Raw genomic sequence first — 17,791 nt, 5'->3', positions numbered from 1 at the left:
AGATATGAGGACGAGTGCAAAGCTTTACAGTGAAGACAGAAGCCCCTTCCTGACCAACACTGCTCTCTCAGGTCCCTGGCTGAGTGGCCTTTACAGCAAATCCCTATACTCAGTGGCAGAATACAATCCTCCAAAACGCATCATTGCTCCTGCCAGACTCCCTGTCATGGAACAAAAGAGATTCAGAGATATGGAAGCTTGGAACAGACTGTCGAATCTGAGGGAAGGCGGGGGTGGGTGGAAGGAAAGAGATCAACCAAAGAACTTGTATGCATAACCCATGGACACAGACAATAGGGTGGTGAAGGCCTGGGGCAGGGAGCAGGTGCGGGCTGGAAGGGGTCGATGGGGGAAAAGAGAGGACATCTGTAATACTTTCAACAACAAAGATAAGTTAAAAAAAAAAAAAAAAAAGTCCACAGGGCAGTGGGGAAGCACCTGGCAGAGGCGCCTTGGGAACCTCAGCCAAGGCAAGCACAGCCCCAAAGGGAACTGGGTATCTCTCCTGAGAGCTCGGCCCCAGCTTCCCACAGGAAGCCAGTGCTGCAGCCCACCCAGACCTGGGCCTCCAGGCATCCCTCCTACCAGAGCGCTGGAGCAGAGGTCCTTGCTCTTCCCGCTGTGGGAATCAACTGAGTCAGCATAACCTCCCCTGCGAGGCCACAACCCCAGGTAAACATCTTTGTCTTTGGATTTAACATGTAATGATTTATCTGTTTCTCCCATTAGACTGTAAACTCCTGGAACACAGGAGCTTCTTCATATTCATTTTTCTATTTCCAGGCACTGGCATTGTTAGTGTTTATTAACTTAAACCATTGAATTGACAAACCCTAAACTGCATTACCCACATTTTCAGGGTGCTTCACTATAAGGAAAGTTCAACAAAATGCCCCTCAGACACCTTCACGCATGTGTTAGCTTACCATTAGCCTCTCTTCATTCACCCACCAGTGGCCCCTGTTAGGTCGGAGAGAGCCCAGGATCAGATACATGCAGACGTGTGATGAGATAATGGACTCTCCCTGGCATTTCTAACAGATCAGCGTGCCAGACACAGATACTGACTCCTTCCTGAATACCTTGCTGACCCCCTGCAACGGAAACTTCCTCAGCTGAATACCTCAGCTCATGTCCCCGCCCCTCACCCAACCACAGTATAAAAAAAGGGCCCCCCTCCCTGTTGGCATGAATCCACGTGCCCCGTCTTTGGGGTACGTGGGTCTCCTGGGGACGCAATAAATCTTTTTTCTTTTCTTTTCTTTTCTTTTCTTTTCTTTTCTTTTCTTTTCTTTTCTTTTCTTTTCTTTTCTTTTCTCTTCGATTCACTCAACTCTTTATTTCTTACGCCGCCTCCTGAGCCACCTAACCTAACAGCCCCATCGCAGAGAAAGTCAAAAAGCAAAGCAGTGGGCAAAGGAGGCCTCAGAAAAGCCATCCCTTCAACCACATTCTTGTCAATGTTACTAGTATAAGCTCCATGCACCCACCTGGCAAAGCTACTGTAGAACAATCCAGCTTCTACCTTCTCATGCCTACACGTCTGAGCTCTGGGGGCTATTGGAAACCAAGGCCACAACCAGTCATGGCTTCCAGGCCCAACTGGGCCCAAAAAGCCAGCCAACTTGAATATTTCCCTGGTGAGAAGGCTCTTCTGCAAAACTGCTCTTCCAAGTCTCCCCTGCTCTTCTGAAACCCTCGGGATATTATCTCTCATTCCACTAAGAAATATAAGCTACTAAGGACTCTCACAACTCCCTGCCCACTTACTAACCTTCCTTCCTATATCCCACCATTCCTTTCCTCTTTCTCTCCAGTTACATCCAATAAGAAATTCCTCTCCCATCTGAAAATAATCACTGTACTAAGTCCTGGCCCCTTACTCAGGAATTCGGGATCTCTAGTATCTGCAACATCCTTGAAACTTCAGCTTCTCATATTCTAATGCAGGGGTCCTCAAACTACAGCCCCCGGGCTGCTGGGCTCCAACCCCAGCAGGTCCAGGGGTCCCCAAAGGTGTGGACGGAGTCGGGGAAGAAGGAATGACATGGAGACAGTGTTCAGTTGATCAGCAGCCTAGCCAGGATCTCTAGCCAAGTTCTGGTTAGGATCTCCAGCCAGGTTCTGTGTCCATATTCTCTTGCTAGGTTCTCCAGCCAGGTTCTCCAGGTTCTCCAGCCAGGTTCTGTCCAGGTTCTGTCTCTAAGTACTTCAGCCAGGATCTCTCGCTAGGTTCTGTCTCTAGGTTCTGTGGCCAGTTTCTGTCCAGGATCTTTTGCCATGTTCTCTCGCTAGGTTCTGTCTCTAGGTTCTGTGGCCAGTTTCTGTCCAGGATCTTTTGCCATGTTCTCTCCAGCGAAGTTCTTCTGTCTCTAGGTTCTGTGTAGGTTCTGTGTCTAGGTTCTGTCTGTCTAGGTTCTGTGTCCTGTTGTCTTGTTGCATCTGTATTTCTACCAGTTGATTCCAATCCTATCAATCTCTATTCCAAAGGTTAGGGCGTTTCTTATCTCCATTCCAGGGAGTAAAGATTATGTAGCTTAAGCATGATTGCTCGTAGTTAAAGTGATTAATTACCTGCCTGGCACTTAGTTAAGGGGTTTTATTCCCTCCCTAACTTCAGGGAAAAATCCCTACCTGGGGAAACAACCTTTCTCAGAGAGGTGACCTTGGTTAAAACACATAGCGCCAAGGAGGGGAGCAAACATATTAAGAACAGTATGCCATATGCGCCAGGTCCCTTGAAACATATGCTGAGCAGATGTTTCTTCCCTGCAGCGACTGTGTCAAGCAGCAAGGATGGACCAGCTTCAGGCAAATTCCCCCTTTTTAATTTTTTAAATGATGGCACATATAAATCAGCGGCCACCACTTGGATTGCGTTGTTTAAGGCTCGGAAGAAGACTGACAAGCAATGATAGCAAGCATAGCTATAAACACAGTGGTTGGAGTGCACAAGGAGCCTGATTCCTGTAGAAGGTTGCAGGCCTGTTTAGCCAAGGGATTTCAGCTGTCCTCAAGTATGTGGTTTGGTTGTCCTTGTTGATCCAGCTAGTGGGCGGCGTCATTGGCGACGGGCTTCCCGAAGCTTCAGCGAGATGAAGGGCTGCATCAAAGGGTCCATCAGGGCCGCTCTTGGTGGTGGTGTCGGTGTCCGGGGAGGAGCCAGCTGTGCCCTCTGGGTAAGCTGATATGGAAGATACCAGGGAGGAGGAAGAGGAGGAGTAGGAGGAGAAGGAGGAGGAGGAGGAGGAGGGGGAGGAGGAGGAAATGGAGGGTAGTAGAGAGAAAAAGAAGAGAAAGCAAAAGAACTAAGAGGCATGGAAGTGTTTAGAAAAAAAGAGGGAGAAGAAAGGGAAGAAGACAACATCCTGACACAGCCCTTTCCTTCAGCTGCCCCTTTACCTATGGTCCAAGGTAGAAATGGGAAACAAGTCCTGTTGCACAGTGACAGGGCAGCTGCTGTCAGCCAGTCTTTGACTTTACCTGGGTCCCGATGTGAGCTGGGTGTGGAAAGCGAAGCAGCCATGGGGGCAGGAGACCTCCCTCAGAAGGGGTGAGGGTTCAGGCCTCTGCAAAGTTGGGGGGAGGCGCGGTGAGGGTCTGTGCCCCACCTCTGTTGACCCCCAAGTTGTCTCCTGATGGCCCCACTGCGGCTGTGTCTGTCTTAGGTTGTTCCTTCCCTGAGGAATATTACCGTCTCTGGCTAACCAGCCATCCTCCGGGGCCAAGCAGGGTGATGTGAGGTGTGCAGATGAGGGATGGGGCAGCCCGCCCCTGCAAGAGCCTCAGTTCTGTCTCCTTGGTAGCCTATGCCCCCGTGGCCTCCACTCCCAGCACCTGCCTTGGGCTCCCCTCGCCTGCCAACGGGGTCCCGGCTCGGGTCACATCTCGTTGGGAACCCAGGATTCTTCTCCAGGGAGGGCCCAGCACACCCCATTGGGCGAGAGACAGATCCATGGCACCGGCCACCATGAGGCCTCAACCTCAGCGTGAACAGCCAGCTCAGGGCTGCACATCTGCTGCAGATGGGCACTGGTCAGGTGTGAACTACCCGCCTGGCACTTTGTTAAGGGTTTTGGATTTTTTTTGGGGGGGGGGGTGGAATTTAATCTTTATTTACAGGAGACTGCAAGATATGAAATTCCACATAGGAGAAACTCACTGAGAATAGAAGCTTCATACAGTATGTACAGTTTGGAACTGTTCAAGTATAGATTCATTGTAAAAAGTGCTACAACAACAAACCACATTTAAAAAGAGTTCTTTTTTTAAAAAAAAAAAAAATTTATTGATCTTTCACAGGGAGGAAGGGAGAGGGATTGAGAGCCAGAAACATCGATGAGAGAGAAACACAGATCAGCTGCCTCCTGCACGCCTCCCGCTGGGGATGTGCCCACACCAACAGGCATGCCCCCGACCGGAACCGAACCTGGGACCCTTGAGTCTGCAGGCTGACTCTCCATCCACTGAGCCAAACCAATCAGGGCTTAAAAAGAGTTCTTAGTAGAGAAACAGTAAGACGTACTTATACCAGACATAGTACACAACAGACAACTTTATGCCTCAGTTGTACAATCTAAAAGTTAAAGGTCCCAGGAGTGCCATCCCGAACTTGGGACGTGTAACCTTCAGAGGTAGTTTCTGGCACGACATTTTGATCTTCCTCTTCCTCTACAGAAAAATATTTCTCAATCAAGTTTAGTGACGCTTCGTACACAGACTCATTTTCATGGTTTTGTAGAGCTTCAATTTTGTCCAAACCTCCACATTCTTCAATCATTGTACTTAGTTTCTCAGTTTCACCTAGTTTCTCAGCAGCCTGGAATATATTGGAAATGGCATCCAGAATAACCATAATAATTTTGGTATCTTTTGCAGTTAAGAGGTTCATCAGTGGTTCTGTTATGCCACAATGAACGAGGTATACAATCTGTTCAACTGTTCCACCACTTGTATAGTTGCTCACAGCCCATACAGCTTCCTTTTGTGTCTGAAAGTCTGCCTTAGCAAGAACAACAATGAGGAATGGGACTAATCCATGATTCACAACTTGCTGTATCTGGTCCTGGCGGCCAGTTGTGATGTTTGACATGGTCCGTGTAGCTTCCTTCTGAATTTTAGTTTCCGAGTTCATCAGTAGGCTGGGAAAGATGGCAAGTGCTCCTGCATCTATTACAACCTGCGTCTGTTCATACGTCCCAGCGGCAATATTTCCTATCGCTCTTAGCGCAGGAGTCACAATTGGCAATTCAGTAGCTCCTAGGAGCTTCACAAGTTGGGGCACAGCTCCTGTTTTCACAACCATCTCAATCTGTTCATGTGGACCAAGAGTAAGGTAGGAGATGGCCCAGCAGCTATCTGCTAATACTTCTGGATCATCATGATGCAGGAGACGAACTAAAGTCGGAAGAATCTTCTCAACAGCATCTAATGGGGGTACAGCATTCTTGTGGCGACAAAGGTTTAAAAGTGTCCAGGTCAGTTTACGTAAGTAACCACATGCTAAAGACGACATATCAGGAACTGCAAGAAGAGCCAACAGTGGGTCAACTGCACCATACCTGATAACCAAGTCTCGGAAAACTGAACCATCACCTGCAATATTTCCTAGGGCCCATGCGGCTTGTTCACGGGTGTGAGCGTGGGGAGATGCCAACAGAGAAATGAATGCTGGAATAGCACCTCCATCTACTACAGCTTTGGTCTGTTCCGAAGTCCCGGAAGCAATGTTAGTGAGGGCCCAAGCAGATTCAAACTGGATGCGACTAGAGTCACTTCTGCCCAAGAAGGACACAAATTGTGGGATCAAACCAGCCCGGATGATGTTGTCTATGGGTGGCTGTTTTCCCCTAGAAAGCAGTTTCCTTGCAGCCTGAGTAGCTTGGAGCTGGCTTCCCAAATTGTTGCTATTTATGCCTTTGACAATGTCCTCAACAGACCAATTTACAGTGCCCTGGTTGTTGCGGTTTTCCTGCAGTGGAGACGTAGCATCATCAGGAAAGGAGCTCACATTTCTCCTTTTCAGCATCTGGTCATCCTTCTTAGCTTTCCTCAGCTCCACATTAACTTCTATTCGGCGCCGCCTCATTTCTGTACTGTCTTTCCCCTTGTTCTTGAATCTGTTAAGGTGGGCAGCTGGCGAATTAGCATTCTTGTTGGTGGACATGGTTATGAGACAAAGGAAGAAACTCCACACAGCCGCTCAGGCTTTCACAGGAGACCCGTGAGCAGAGGACGTCTACAGTGGCTCAGCGCTCAGACGGTGTGTTGGGGTCCAACCCCAGCAGGTCCAGGGGTTCCCAAAGGTGTGGACAGAGTCAGCGAAGAATGAAGGACACGGAGACAGCATTCAGTTGATCAGCAGCCTAGCCAGGATCTCCAGCCAAGTTCTGTCCAGGATCTCCAGCCAGGTTCTGTGTTTTAGTGTCTTGTTACATCTGTATTTATACCAGTTGATTTTAATCCTATCAATGTCTATTCCAAAGGTTAGGGCGTCTCTCATCTCCATTCCAGGGATTAAAGATTATGTATCTTAAGCATGATTGCTCATAGTTAAAGTGATTAACCACCCGGCTGGCACTTAGTTAAAGGGTTTTATTCCCTCCCTAACTTCAGGGGAAAATCCCTACCTGGGGAAACAACCTTTCTCGGAGAGGTGACCTTGGTTAAAACACATAGCGCTAAGGGGAGCAAACATATTAAGAACAGTATGCTATATACGCCAGGTCCCTTGAAACATATGCTGTGCAGATGTTTCTTTCCTGTAGGGACTGTGTCAAGCAGCAAGGATGGACCGGCTTCCGGCAGCGGGCCACATGCAAATACAAATATTGTATTTGTTCCCGTTTTGTTTTTTTACTTCAAAATAAGATATGTGCAGTGTGCATAAGAATTTGTTCATAGTTTTTTTTTTTTAAACTATAGTCCGGCCCTCCAACGGTCTGAGGGACAGTGAACTGGCACCCTGTTTAAAATGTTTGAGGACCCCTGTTCTAATGGGTCCTTCTCAGTGGCCGGGGAAAAGAATAATAACACAGACCAACCAACAAGAATCGTCATTCACCTTGTTATTTACCCAAATACATTGAGAACTTATGGCCACACATAAACCTATACGTGGATGTGTATGGCTGCTTGATTCATAATTGCCAAAAACTTAGAAGAAACCAAAATGTCCTTCAGTAGGTGAATGGATTAATACACTGTGGAACATTCAGACAATGAAATATCATTCAGTGTTAAAATGAAATGAGCTATCAATTCGTGAAAAGACATGAGGGAAACTTAAATGCATGTTAGTAAGAGGAAGAAGCCAAAGAGTAAGAATATCAGTGGTTACCAGGAGCTAGGGGAGAGGGAGAGATGAGTAGGCAGAGCATGGAGGACTTTTAGGATGGTTCAATCACTCTGCATGATACTATAATGGTGAATACATGTCATTACACATTTGCCCAAGATCATAGGATGTACAATATTAGAGTGAATCCTAGTGTAAACTATGGACTCTGGATGATGATAATGTGTCAGTGTAGGTTCATCATCTGTAACAAACATATCACTCTGATGTTGATAATGGAGGGTGGTTTGCATAAGAGGTATCAGGGGATATATGGGAAATCTCTGTACCTGCCCCTCAGTATTACTGTGAATCTAAAATTCCTTTAAAAAATAAAGCCTATTAAAACTATTGTAATGCCCTCATAGAACCCTCAATTGCAATTACCAGATAAGCAGGCATTAAAATAATTACAAATTTTGTCTGTTTATGTTATGAAAGAATAAAAAATAAGACGGGCTGAGATAACAGAGAAAGAATACGCTCATCGTTTAGATTCCCAATAGCCTGGGTCCTTTGGCAGGTATCCTTTGTTGTAATCAAAGTGCTACTAAACTGCCATAGACCTAAGACTTCAGTGAATTCATTAGTCTGCGCCAGTATCTTAAGTCTGATTCCCTTTTGTCCCTACCAAGAGTGATTTTCTGGCCTTCCAAAGTGGAAAGTCAAATTCTGGAACTGGTAATATTATATGGATTTAGTAGATATTCTCTTAACCTACTTCTACTAGTTGATTTGACAGAACCAATGTGCTCCGGTGATTCTGTAACATATACAGACTGAGGTACTCATACTCAAAGGCTTTGGTTTTGTGTCAAAATATCAGCAAATAAATTCACATTTATACATTTCTAGGGGAACTATGAATCACATTGTATGCTTCTTCAATTTAGTCACTTTTTCAATCAACCAATCAACGGCTGGTCCTGAATGTGTAGGACCTGTACCTGTACTGTGGTGCTAGATCCAGCCCTGCAGCAGACCTCCCTCCGATAGAACCACCAGCTTCACCAAACTCCTACAGCTAGGTCAAGAAGCTTCTATAATTACATACAGGCCTCCAATTATGCTACAGCAGTGAGTCAGTTGTGACATGAAATAGAGATTCAATCAATGTCTGCAGAGGAATCAATGATTGCTGGATTAATGAATAACAGAATAAGAACCTGGAGGTTCTTCCAACGTCTTGCTCTGTAAGGCCGCTGAAACCTCCCTTCCCCCTCTTAACTAACTTTTCCAGCAAGCCCTGGTTAATGTAAGATCAAAGAGAAAACCTCCCCCCCCCTCCTGTGTTTTAACTCACCTTTCCCGTAAGCTCTGGTGCTCTGGTCTGGTCATAGCATAGCTATCTTATCTCCTCCTGGGATCGGGTTGTGTAAAGACAGACCACTCTGCCCCTCAGGAAATAAGTCAACTACAAACACAGGCCTGTCCTTGCAGGAGATGAGTTATGAGTTAACTGTTAACCCAAATTCTTGTACCCCAGGCCACCTGCGTGTGGTTTTTGCCTTTATAAGCTCATGCTTTGCCATTGCTCAGGGCTCCAGTCAGCCAGCACTTCCCTCGGGTTGCTGCCTGCCTGCCTGAGAGCCCCTGCGCTGCGCTTGTAATAAAGAACCTCTTGCTTTTGCATCAAGTCTTGGTCTCGGCGTTTGACTTGGGGTCGTCGCCCTCTCCTCAGGCACACCGGGGGTCGTGGGACCTTACAGCTCATCTAGTTCCCTAAACTAGCTCATGTAAATGTTAGTGTTTTCTTTGTAAATATCCATTAGAGAAGAAAAGAGTTGAAAGTTATCCTTGCTTTGGAAGTACAAGGACCTGTCTCTCACCTAACATAAATGATCACTTCTAAGATGCCAGTTTCTTTCTGCTTGCCGGCTCTAAAAGACATGGTGAATACTCCTTATTGCTCAATCTGCTTTGGTTCCTCCAGATTCTGCTAATTCACTCAACAAACACTCATTAGGGCTGACAGTGTGCCAGGCACTGTGCTGGGTGGGAATATGGTAGGAAACACAACAGGCACAATCCCATCTCTCAAAAGCTCCCAGTCACAGAGACATACTAAATATAAGAAGGTTATCTTGGGTTTTGAAACAACAAATCTATAGGCAAGGCCAAGACTAGGTGAGAGAAGTAAGATACCTAGTGAAAGGAGTTCTGGGAGTAAAATAGGAGGTTTGGAGGTAAAATAGGCAGGTTTAGGAAATTTTTTAAAATTAAGGGGTCCATGGAAAAAGCACAGGGCTATAGAGCTGCAGAGGGTATATTTCCATAGAATAAGGAGACAGGGAGCTGCAGAAGGGTTTACATTTACAGAAGAAAGGGAAAGAATCCCTTCATTCACAGAGAGAAGAGGAAAGCCCAAAGCCCAAAGGGAAGAGGGAAACAATGAGGGAGGAGGGGAGGAGAGCCTCACAAGGCCCATGTGAGGTTGACCTTTGAACTCAGGAGTTACTATAGTAACCAAATCAGGAAGGGATGGTGACCAATCAGAGGGGATATCAAGGCATAAAGATCTGCAGCCTTTATAACTATAGGAAAAGGGGACTCGGTGGGACTCTTTTCCCCTCCCCACATGGGAATCTGTTCTTGTTCTTCAATAAATTTCCACCTTTACTATACCATCTTCCATCCGTGGTTTCATTCTTCCACTCTGATGAACAAATAGCCCGGGAAAAACCATCCTCCCCAGGGGAACACCATGCGTTCCAGTCCAAAAATTCCTGTTTCACTAGGGTACAAAATCTAGGGGGGTGTCACTCTCAGGTTCTCATGCATGACCTCGAGTGATGTCTCCTTTCATCTCGAACTCTAAGCACCTTGCTTGCCCAGTCTGTAGGTCCTCCCCTACATTGGCAGGTTCCCTGTTCTCCTCCTGAATATGTTTAGTTTTCTGTAGCCTAGCTTCCAGAAGCCGGTCCTTCGATTCATTTGTAGCCCACTATAAATCTCAGGGCCCTTTTTTTCACAAATGTGTTTGGTATATTTTAACATAGTTGGAACCTGAAAATAGATCTTAAAGATGTGCTTAACCATAAAATTATCTATCAACCTTACTACTCTTCAGGAAGAAAAAAATCACTGTGTATTTTATCTTTCAAATAATAAATTATCAAGCAAACCTGAGAGTAATGAATAACTGTTTTACTCTGAGGTATAGATAGGTTTCAGCAAATAAAGATGCCAATTCTTCTTTGAGTTTAGAGATGCTAGGAAAAATCTCTCTTTTTAAAAAATTTTATATTTTTATTGATTTCAGAGAGGAAGGGATGGGGAGAGAGAGAGAGAGAAACATCAATGATGAGAGAGAATCATTGATCAGCTGCCTCCTGCATACTCCCCAGTGGGGATGAGTTCGTAACCTGGGCATGTGTCCTTGACCAGGGAAAAATCTCTTGCTGAAAAAAAAAAAAAAAATGGGAGACAGGATAAAGCAGTGGTAGAGTTTAGTAGTAAAAATGAGAGTTCAATTTCAAGTTCTGATATTTGCTAGGTGGATTAAAAAAATGAGTAAGATATAATCCCTGCCATCAAGGGACAGACATCTAATAGGGACAATAAATAAATGATTATCACACAGTGAGGCAAGCCCAGCACTGGAGACTGGAGACATTCACAGTCTTAGGAGCACAGGGGATGGGGCCAGAGGGGAGAGAAGGAGGAGCCGACAAAAGAAGGAGGAGCATCTGAACAGAGCTGTAAAGAATAGAGGTTAGCCAGGAAAAAGGGGGGGAAGAGCAATCTAGACAGAGGAGACCTCAGACCTATGTTAAATTTTTCCAGATTGAAAGACTAAAAGGTTGCTTCAGTTACTGGGAATCCTATATAATAAAAGCCTAATATGCAAATTGAACCAACGGCAGAATGACCGGTCACTATGATGCACACTGGCCACCAGGGGGCAGATGCTAAATGCAGGTGCCAGTGGGCCCTCCCCCCAATCACCCCGCTGGTCGCCCTGCAGGTCGCCCCACATATAGACCCTGACCGCCGGCCAGGCCTAGGGACCCTACCCGTGCACAAATTTCATACACCAGGCCTCTAGTTTAATATAAAGATGCACAGAGAAATAAGCGACATGAAACCATCTCTTCAGAAAGATGGTTGGACCTCATTTGGAACACTCAAGAATCAACACAATTCTTAGTGCTCAGTTATCCTCTGTTCTCTTAGAAGTAATCCATTGCCCCTTATTCTAGTGACCATCACAATGGTGATTAAGTCTCCCCGCCCCCTCCCTCTCTCTCTCTCTCTCCTACACTAGCTTCTGTCTACCACCTTCTCCTTAACTTCTTCCCATGCTGATTTTCTGCTCATTGCATTCAAACTTGCCAAGAGTGGGACGCCATTGGCCAACCCTGTCCAGTATAAAGCAGCTCTACTGAGCCAAGGTCTCAAGCCAGGTCACCTGAGGCTGCTTGTCAGTGGTGTCTGTGTGTCCTTCTATTCCTGGTTGCTATCTGCATGCAGAGTGGTGGGGTGAACAGATAACCCACACGACACACAAACCTGCACATACACGGCTTTGTTCAGATGTTTCCTCTCAGGGCCCGAGCAAAGGCACCGAGGTGGAAAGGCAGTTCTGCTGAGAACTGCAAGCTGCTTGGCCACACTGCAAAGTAAAACTGCAAGAGGGAGTGTTCAGAGGTGAGGCTGGTCCAGGTCCTGGGACAGGGAGAGTGTGTTCAGCTTTAGGATAAGCAGGGAGGAATCTCAGTCTACAAACTCAGATATGCATGAATATCACATTTCTGCACGGACTTAAATCCATTTAAATCCAATGCTGAGCCCCCCTTCAAAATGCTGACAAAATGCAATCACAGTTGAGGGCTTGCCGTGGGGGTTGTGCAGACATCACAGAGTCTCCTCCCGACTCTGGTCCTTAGTCCACACCGGGAACCACTAAACACCTGTGCTTGCCCCGGCAAAGCTCCACTCTCTTGCTGCTGAAGGAGGCCCTGATCCCTCCTCACCTAGCGGGTCTTGGAGTATGAAAAGGAGCCCAGCTCCAAGTGCATAGCGTTGCTCTTTCACATACAGGCTCCAGCTCACACCACCACACACCTCTGCCCCCTCCGCCAGCCAGGCAAGGTTACAGAACGGAACTGGCGTTTTATAGGACTCATCTGTCCCATTGGAGAATTCATTTATGACACAGCCTGGCTAACTGTAATGAATCACGGGATAACGCATCTCAAGGGGTGGGGGTGGGAGCTGGGTATTCAAGCAGAAATGTAAGCAACGACAGGGCCCAGCACATCCCTCTGAGGCAGGCTGCGTGCGGTGGCCCAGACGCAAATCCATCACTGACAGGCATGAGATGGGGACTGGCAGGGAGCGACTGGCCCAAGAGACACAAGAGGAGATCCACGAGGCAGGAGAGTGTCTTTCAGGCTGATTTGGCAGAAATGGAGACAGCGGTTCGTGGGAGCCGCAGAGCAAACAAAAATCAGCTTCCTGGCTGAAAGAGATGTAGCAAAACTGCATCTCTGAATACATTTTCCCAGAAAGGAAGAGAAACTCCTTGAAAGCAAGGACAGAAAAAAAGCCTACAGAACAGGTCAACAAAGAGTCACCGTCATCAGAGCCTTTTCCCGTCTGCACTGCGAGGCCTCCTGGCAGGAGAGCATCGCACACCTGGGAGCACCCTCGCCTGCTGTGTGCCTCCTGGAGCAACCTGACACCCCCTGAGCTCAGTGTCTGGGCTATGAAAGGGGGATATGAACGCCTGCCTCACGGGGTTGTGTAAATGCAATGCTCCTCTGCAAGGGCCTAACACCAAGGCCACTACCCACTGTATCAATCCAACCATATAACATTCTGAAAAAGGCAAAACTATAGAGACAGTAAAAAGATCTGTGGGCCCTGACAGGTTTGGCTCAGTGGATAGAGCGTCGGCCTGTGGACTGAAAGGTCCCAGGTTCGATTCTGGTCAAGGGCATGCACCTTGGTTGCGGGCATATCCCCAGTAGGAGGTGTGCAGGAGGCAGCTGATTGATGTTTCTCTCTCATCAATGTTTCTAACTGTCTATCCCTCTCCCTTCCTCTCTGTAAAAAATCAATAAAATATATATTTTTTAAAAAGATCCGTGGTTTCCCAGAGTTGGGTGGAAGGGAGGGATGAATAGAAGGAAAAGGGGATTCTGAGGCATGAAACTATAATAAATATATGTCCTTATACACTTGTCCAAGCCCAGGGGATGTACAATACCAAGAGTGAACTCTAATGTGAATGATGGACCTTGAGCGGTAAAGATGTGCCAGTGTAGGCTCCTTGGTTGTAGCAAATGTAGCATCTGGTGAGGGATTGATAATGAGGAGGCTGTGGGTGAGTGAGGGCCGCAGGTATATGGGAAATCTGTTTTCCTCTCAATTTTGTTGTGAACCTAAAACTGCTCTGAAAATAAGGTTTATTAATAAATAAAGCCTGCTTTTTTTTAAAAAAAAAGAGCCAAAGTTAGTGTCACCAAACGTTAGCATGAGATGCAGTGTGCATGCTGTCCCCTGGCGCCCCGTTCCAAACCTGCACCCCGTTCCAGCACTGCACAGGCTACAAACCATTTTCACATGCCTCTCCGGTGACTTCCTCAAGGTCACACAGCTCCTTGGCTGGTTCAGGTGCAAGGAGCAGCCCAAGGCAGCCCCAGGCCCCTGCTCCTGCCACTGTGTCCTATTGGCAGATGTCTCAGAAATGACTTCTCTCCACACCAGCCTGGTGCCCACCTCTTGCCTCTCTTTCCCAGTGTCTCCAAGAGCTGCCAGGATGTGCTGGGCCTTCTTTTGCGAATGTCTCCCTACCCTTCCTCCCAACCCTTACCACTGACAACTGCCTCAGAGACGACACCCGTTCCCCTGATAGCTCTGCCTGTGCTCACAAGTGTGGCCAGATGGGCCAGGCTCCCATGAACCTATATCAACCCAGGTTTCTGCCCTCAGCTCTTCCTTTATGAATTCCCTGATGGAAAAGCAATAGTAGCATCACTGTTGAAGATCTACTCTACACCAGGCACTTCTATATATTTCATCATCGAATTCTCACTGTAGTTTTTTGAGTTAAGCTATAAGTAAAAAGCCAGGATCCCTGTTTTTCAAATGAGAAAATTAAAGCCCAGGAGACTGTATACAGGAGTACATACAAGAGTCAGGGTTCAAAGCAGATCACCTGACTCCAGAGCCCGTGTTCCAGTCCACCCTCCAGGTGCTCATCATGGAAACACTGTTCTGCTGGCTCTGCTTCCCCCCCCAGTCCTGAGGTGAAAAGACTTCTCCTCACACCCACACACAGGAGACGGGCACTCCAGTTTCCCATTCTCCGTTTTTGGGTGGATCTTTAACTTTCTCCCCTCAACAGGCAATGCCAAGGCTGTCAGCCTACACATTTCCTCTGGACCTCATCACAGCCTGCCTTTTTCTATGTATGATGTCCCCTGTCATCATCCTCAAGGTTTTCAACACCCCTGTTGACAATCCTCTTAATTCCTTAGCCTCTGGTTTAATCTACAAAGCTAGTGACCTCCATATCTGCTCTCACACAGAACCTGCAGGGACATAAGAGTTCCATAGACATATTGTTATGGGGGAAACCACCGGTTGGGCTCGGGCTGCCTGTGGCTATGTCCAATAACGAAGGCAGGGTGGAATCATACTAGTCGTTTATTGAGAAGGCTAGCCAACCAAGAAGACAGGGCGCTTACAAAGCATTCAAATCCTGCCCTCCCAGCAAGGTATAGGGCACAGGATTATAAAGGGAAGTTGGGGTGGGGAACAGACATCTTGTGATGAGATGATGTTGATGAGACGATGTTGATGAGATGATGTTTTGACTCCTGATGGGTTGGTCTGACCATGTTTATCGGTTCTGCTTGCTGGATTCACAGCTGAGTTACCTCCCTAATCACTTCGCAGAGGCCTTGCAAAGGAAACTTAAGAAAAACTTAACCCTCTATGCACATATAAGAAACTTAGCCCCCTATTCACATAAGTATATGTGTTCTAATATTTAAAATAATATGATTACTTTTCAGATTAATTCAGGTGCTCTATCTATCAGATTATAAGTCCTCCTTATCAATATCATCCCTCATAATGGCTGTAGAGCATCCTACCATGTCTATAAACCCTTCCTGCCCATCCCTGATCCTTTACTTCACTTCTCTAGCCGCATGTGATCTCCATTTACTCATCTCTAATAGCTTCCCAGTCGGCCAGCCCCTCTCAGTGTTCATTCACCCACATCCCAGAGGTAGTCACTTCAACAGTGCACTCACTTCCATCCTAGGATACCATTTGCATCCAAAGGCAGCCTATCCACAGCTAAGTAACCCCTTCTTTCCCAAGACTTTCTCCAGAATACACTGGCAGTCTGCCAAGTGGGGATAGATTAATAACATGACCCTGAGCTTTTTTCAAGGTAAAATCAAACACACGCTACCAATTCCAGCAGGGCCCTATTTCCACAGAGAACCTTTCATTGGACTCGGCTCTCTCCCTGGAGTGGTACTTTTCATAACAGCCACTCCCCCGCTTCCCTTAACCTCAATTCAAAATGTGCCACCTCACTTTCTATAGATAATTTCATTTTTACTGGAAAGATTATAACAACTTAATGTGATTTAATTCCCTCAGCTATCTCAGTCTCTCCTTAAAATATATCTCTGAAGTTCCTTCACCTTCTTATCTGAGAAGTGTCCGGCTTCTTTGCCAATACTAACACTTCCACCTGTTCTTGATCCCATTCACTCTTATCTCCTCCAGCACCTCACATTAACTACAGTCTAACCTCTCCCTCCATCCTCCCCTCCACAGCTCCTTGCACTATGTCCACACACAATATGGTTTCCCTCTGCTAAATCAGCACCCCTGGAAGGGCCCTAGGTATACCATCAATGACCACTATGAAGCAGGCACTGTGTTTGATGCTGGAGAGACAAAGAGAAATTGGTAACTTCCACTCTTGAGGAGCTCAAATTCCAGGATGAGAAATAGATGAATGAAGATAAATTCTAAGCGAGAAATAAATACAGGATTGTGCAGGATAACAGATGAACGACAGGAATGTTCCCAGAAGGGCTTATACCTGAGCTTGCTCTGTGTCAGTTTCATAAAAATCAAAGAAAATTGATCAATAACTCCCCCAAATACAGTTTATCTCTCAAGCAGAAGCCGAGGAGAGGCAAGCCTGGGGTTGGCATGGCAGATCTCTTTTCTATTTTCCAGAAAGAAGAAATGGACATGAGGGAAGGAACAAAAGACTCCCTGGACAAACTTGCTTTTTTTGGAGGGAATGGGTGCCCTGTGCAGTGACTTCTGCCAAGAACATATTGTTGGGAGCAGTATCCCATGGACACTGGTAGCTGCAAGGACGGTGAGAAAGTGCAATGGTTTAGTAGGACAGAAAAACAAGAGTGGGCAAAGCATCAGGAAATAGAGAAGGGAGAACAATAGACCCAGATGAATCACTTAGATGAGATAAGAGTGTTTGAAAATTGCCAAGTGGAGCAGGGAGAATCGGAAGGGGCCATGGAGAGGTGAGGTAGAAAAGGCAGACAAGGGCTGGGACATACAACACCTCAGTGCCATGCAATGGCTTAGGACTTCATCCCCTAGACCAGTGGTTCTCAACCTTCCTAATGCCGTGACCCTTTAATACAGTTCCTCATGTTGTGGTGACCCCCAATTTCATCGTTACAAATTGAACATAATTAAAGCATAGTGATTAATCACAAAAACAATATGTAATTATATATGTGTTTTCTGATGGTCTTAGGCGACCCCTGTGAAAGGGTCGTTCGACCCCCAAAGGAGTCTCAACCTACAGGTTGAGAACTGCTGCCCTAGACCCTTGTAATAATGATGATTATATGTATATTTTAGAAAGATCACTGTTTCTAAAGATCACTGTAGAATGGGGAATGAATTTTAGAAGTGTCAGATTGGAGAAAGAAAAACCTTCAAAGTGCCTGTTTTGAGGATGATGGGAAAGAATAGTAACATATGCTTGGGGGAACAGAACCTGGGGATGTTGCAGGCCCCGCCTCCTCTGAAAGGACTGTTTTCGCCACCCTACCCTAAACAGCAGCTGTATTGAATTGTCTGTTAGCAATTCCCCCATCTCATTCTCACTTGCATCACAGGGCTACAAGACTGGGAACTACCTTTTCCAGACTAACCTTGTGACCTTAACTGCAAGGTTATATCCTAACCCTGTTCCTCACCTCTTCATTCCCAGATATAGCAAACATTCTTCTGGATAGTCACATGGTTTCTAATCATCTTTTAACCCAACCTTCACACCACTTGAAGTGTAAAAATCACTTCATAACAGATACTTCAATGGTAAATACTGCTCACCAACTCAAGATGCAAAAATGGCTCACCTGACCTACACAATGGAAGAAGCTATTGCAAAGTAGACAGTTCTCACCAGTACTGCTGATACCACTTACTTTGTAT

The 17,791-nt window shown here is 46.3% G+C and overlaps 2 protein-coding genes across 2 annotated transcripts in view; both read right to left on the bottom strand.

Annotated features, from left to right (window-relative positions):
• LOC118664427 (importin subunit alpha-1-like) overlaps positions 1-5,960 on the bottom strand; it is a 230,513-nt gene extending 224,553 nt beyond the window's left edge. Inside the window, exon 1 of the mRNA XM_036324524.1 lies at positions 5,865-5,960. The gene's annotated coding sequence lies outside the window, so the exon portion shown is untranslated. The remainder of the gene's footprint in view (positions 1-5,864) is intronic.
• LOC118664433 (importin subunit alpha-1-like) lies at positions 4,546-6,195 on the bottom strand. Its single transcript, XM_036324528.1, has one exon. The coding sequence runs from the start codon at positions 6,164-6,166 to the stop codon at positions 4,577-4,579; it is 1,590 nt and encodes a 529-aa protein (XP_036180421.1). The 5' UTR covers positions 6,167-6,195; the 3' UTR covers positions 4,546-4,576.
• Between the last annotated feature and the right edge of the window lie 11,596 nt (positions 6,196-17,791).

Source organism: Myotis myotis, unplaced genomic scaffold (genome assembly GCF_014108235.1).
Source record: "Myotis myotis isolate mMyoMyo1 unplaced genomic scaffold, mMyoMyo1.p scaffold_m19_p_10, whole genome shotgun sequence".
In the NCBI taxonomy this organism is placed as follows: Eukaryota; Metazoa; Chordata; class Mammalia; order Chiroptera; family Vespertilionidae; genus Myotis; species Myotis myotis.
The sequence above is the reverse complement of the archived record's forward strand: the minus strand, read 5'-3'. Positions and strand labels throughout refer to the sequence as shown.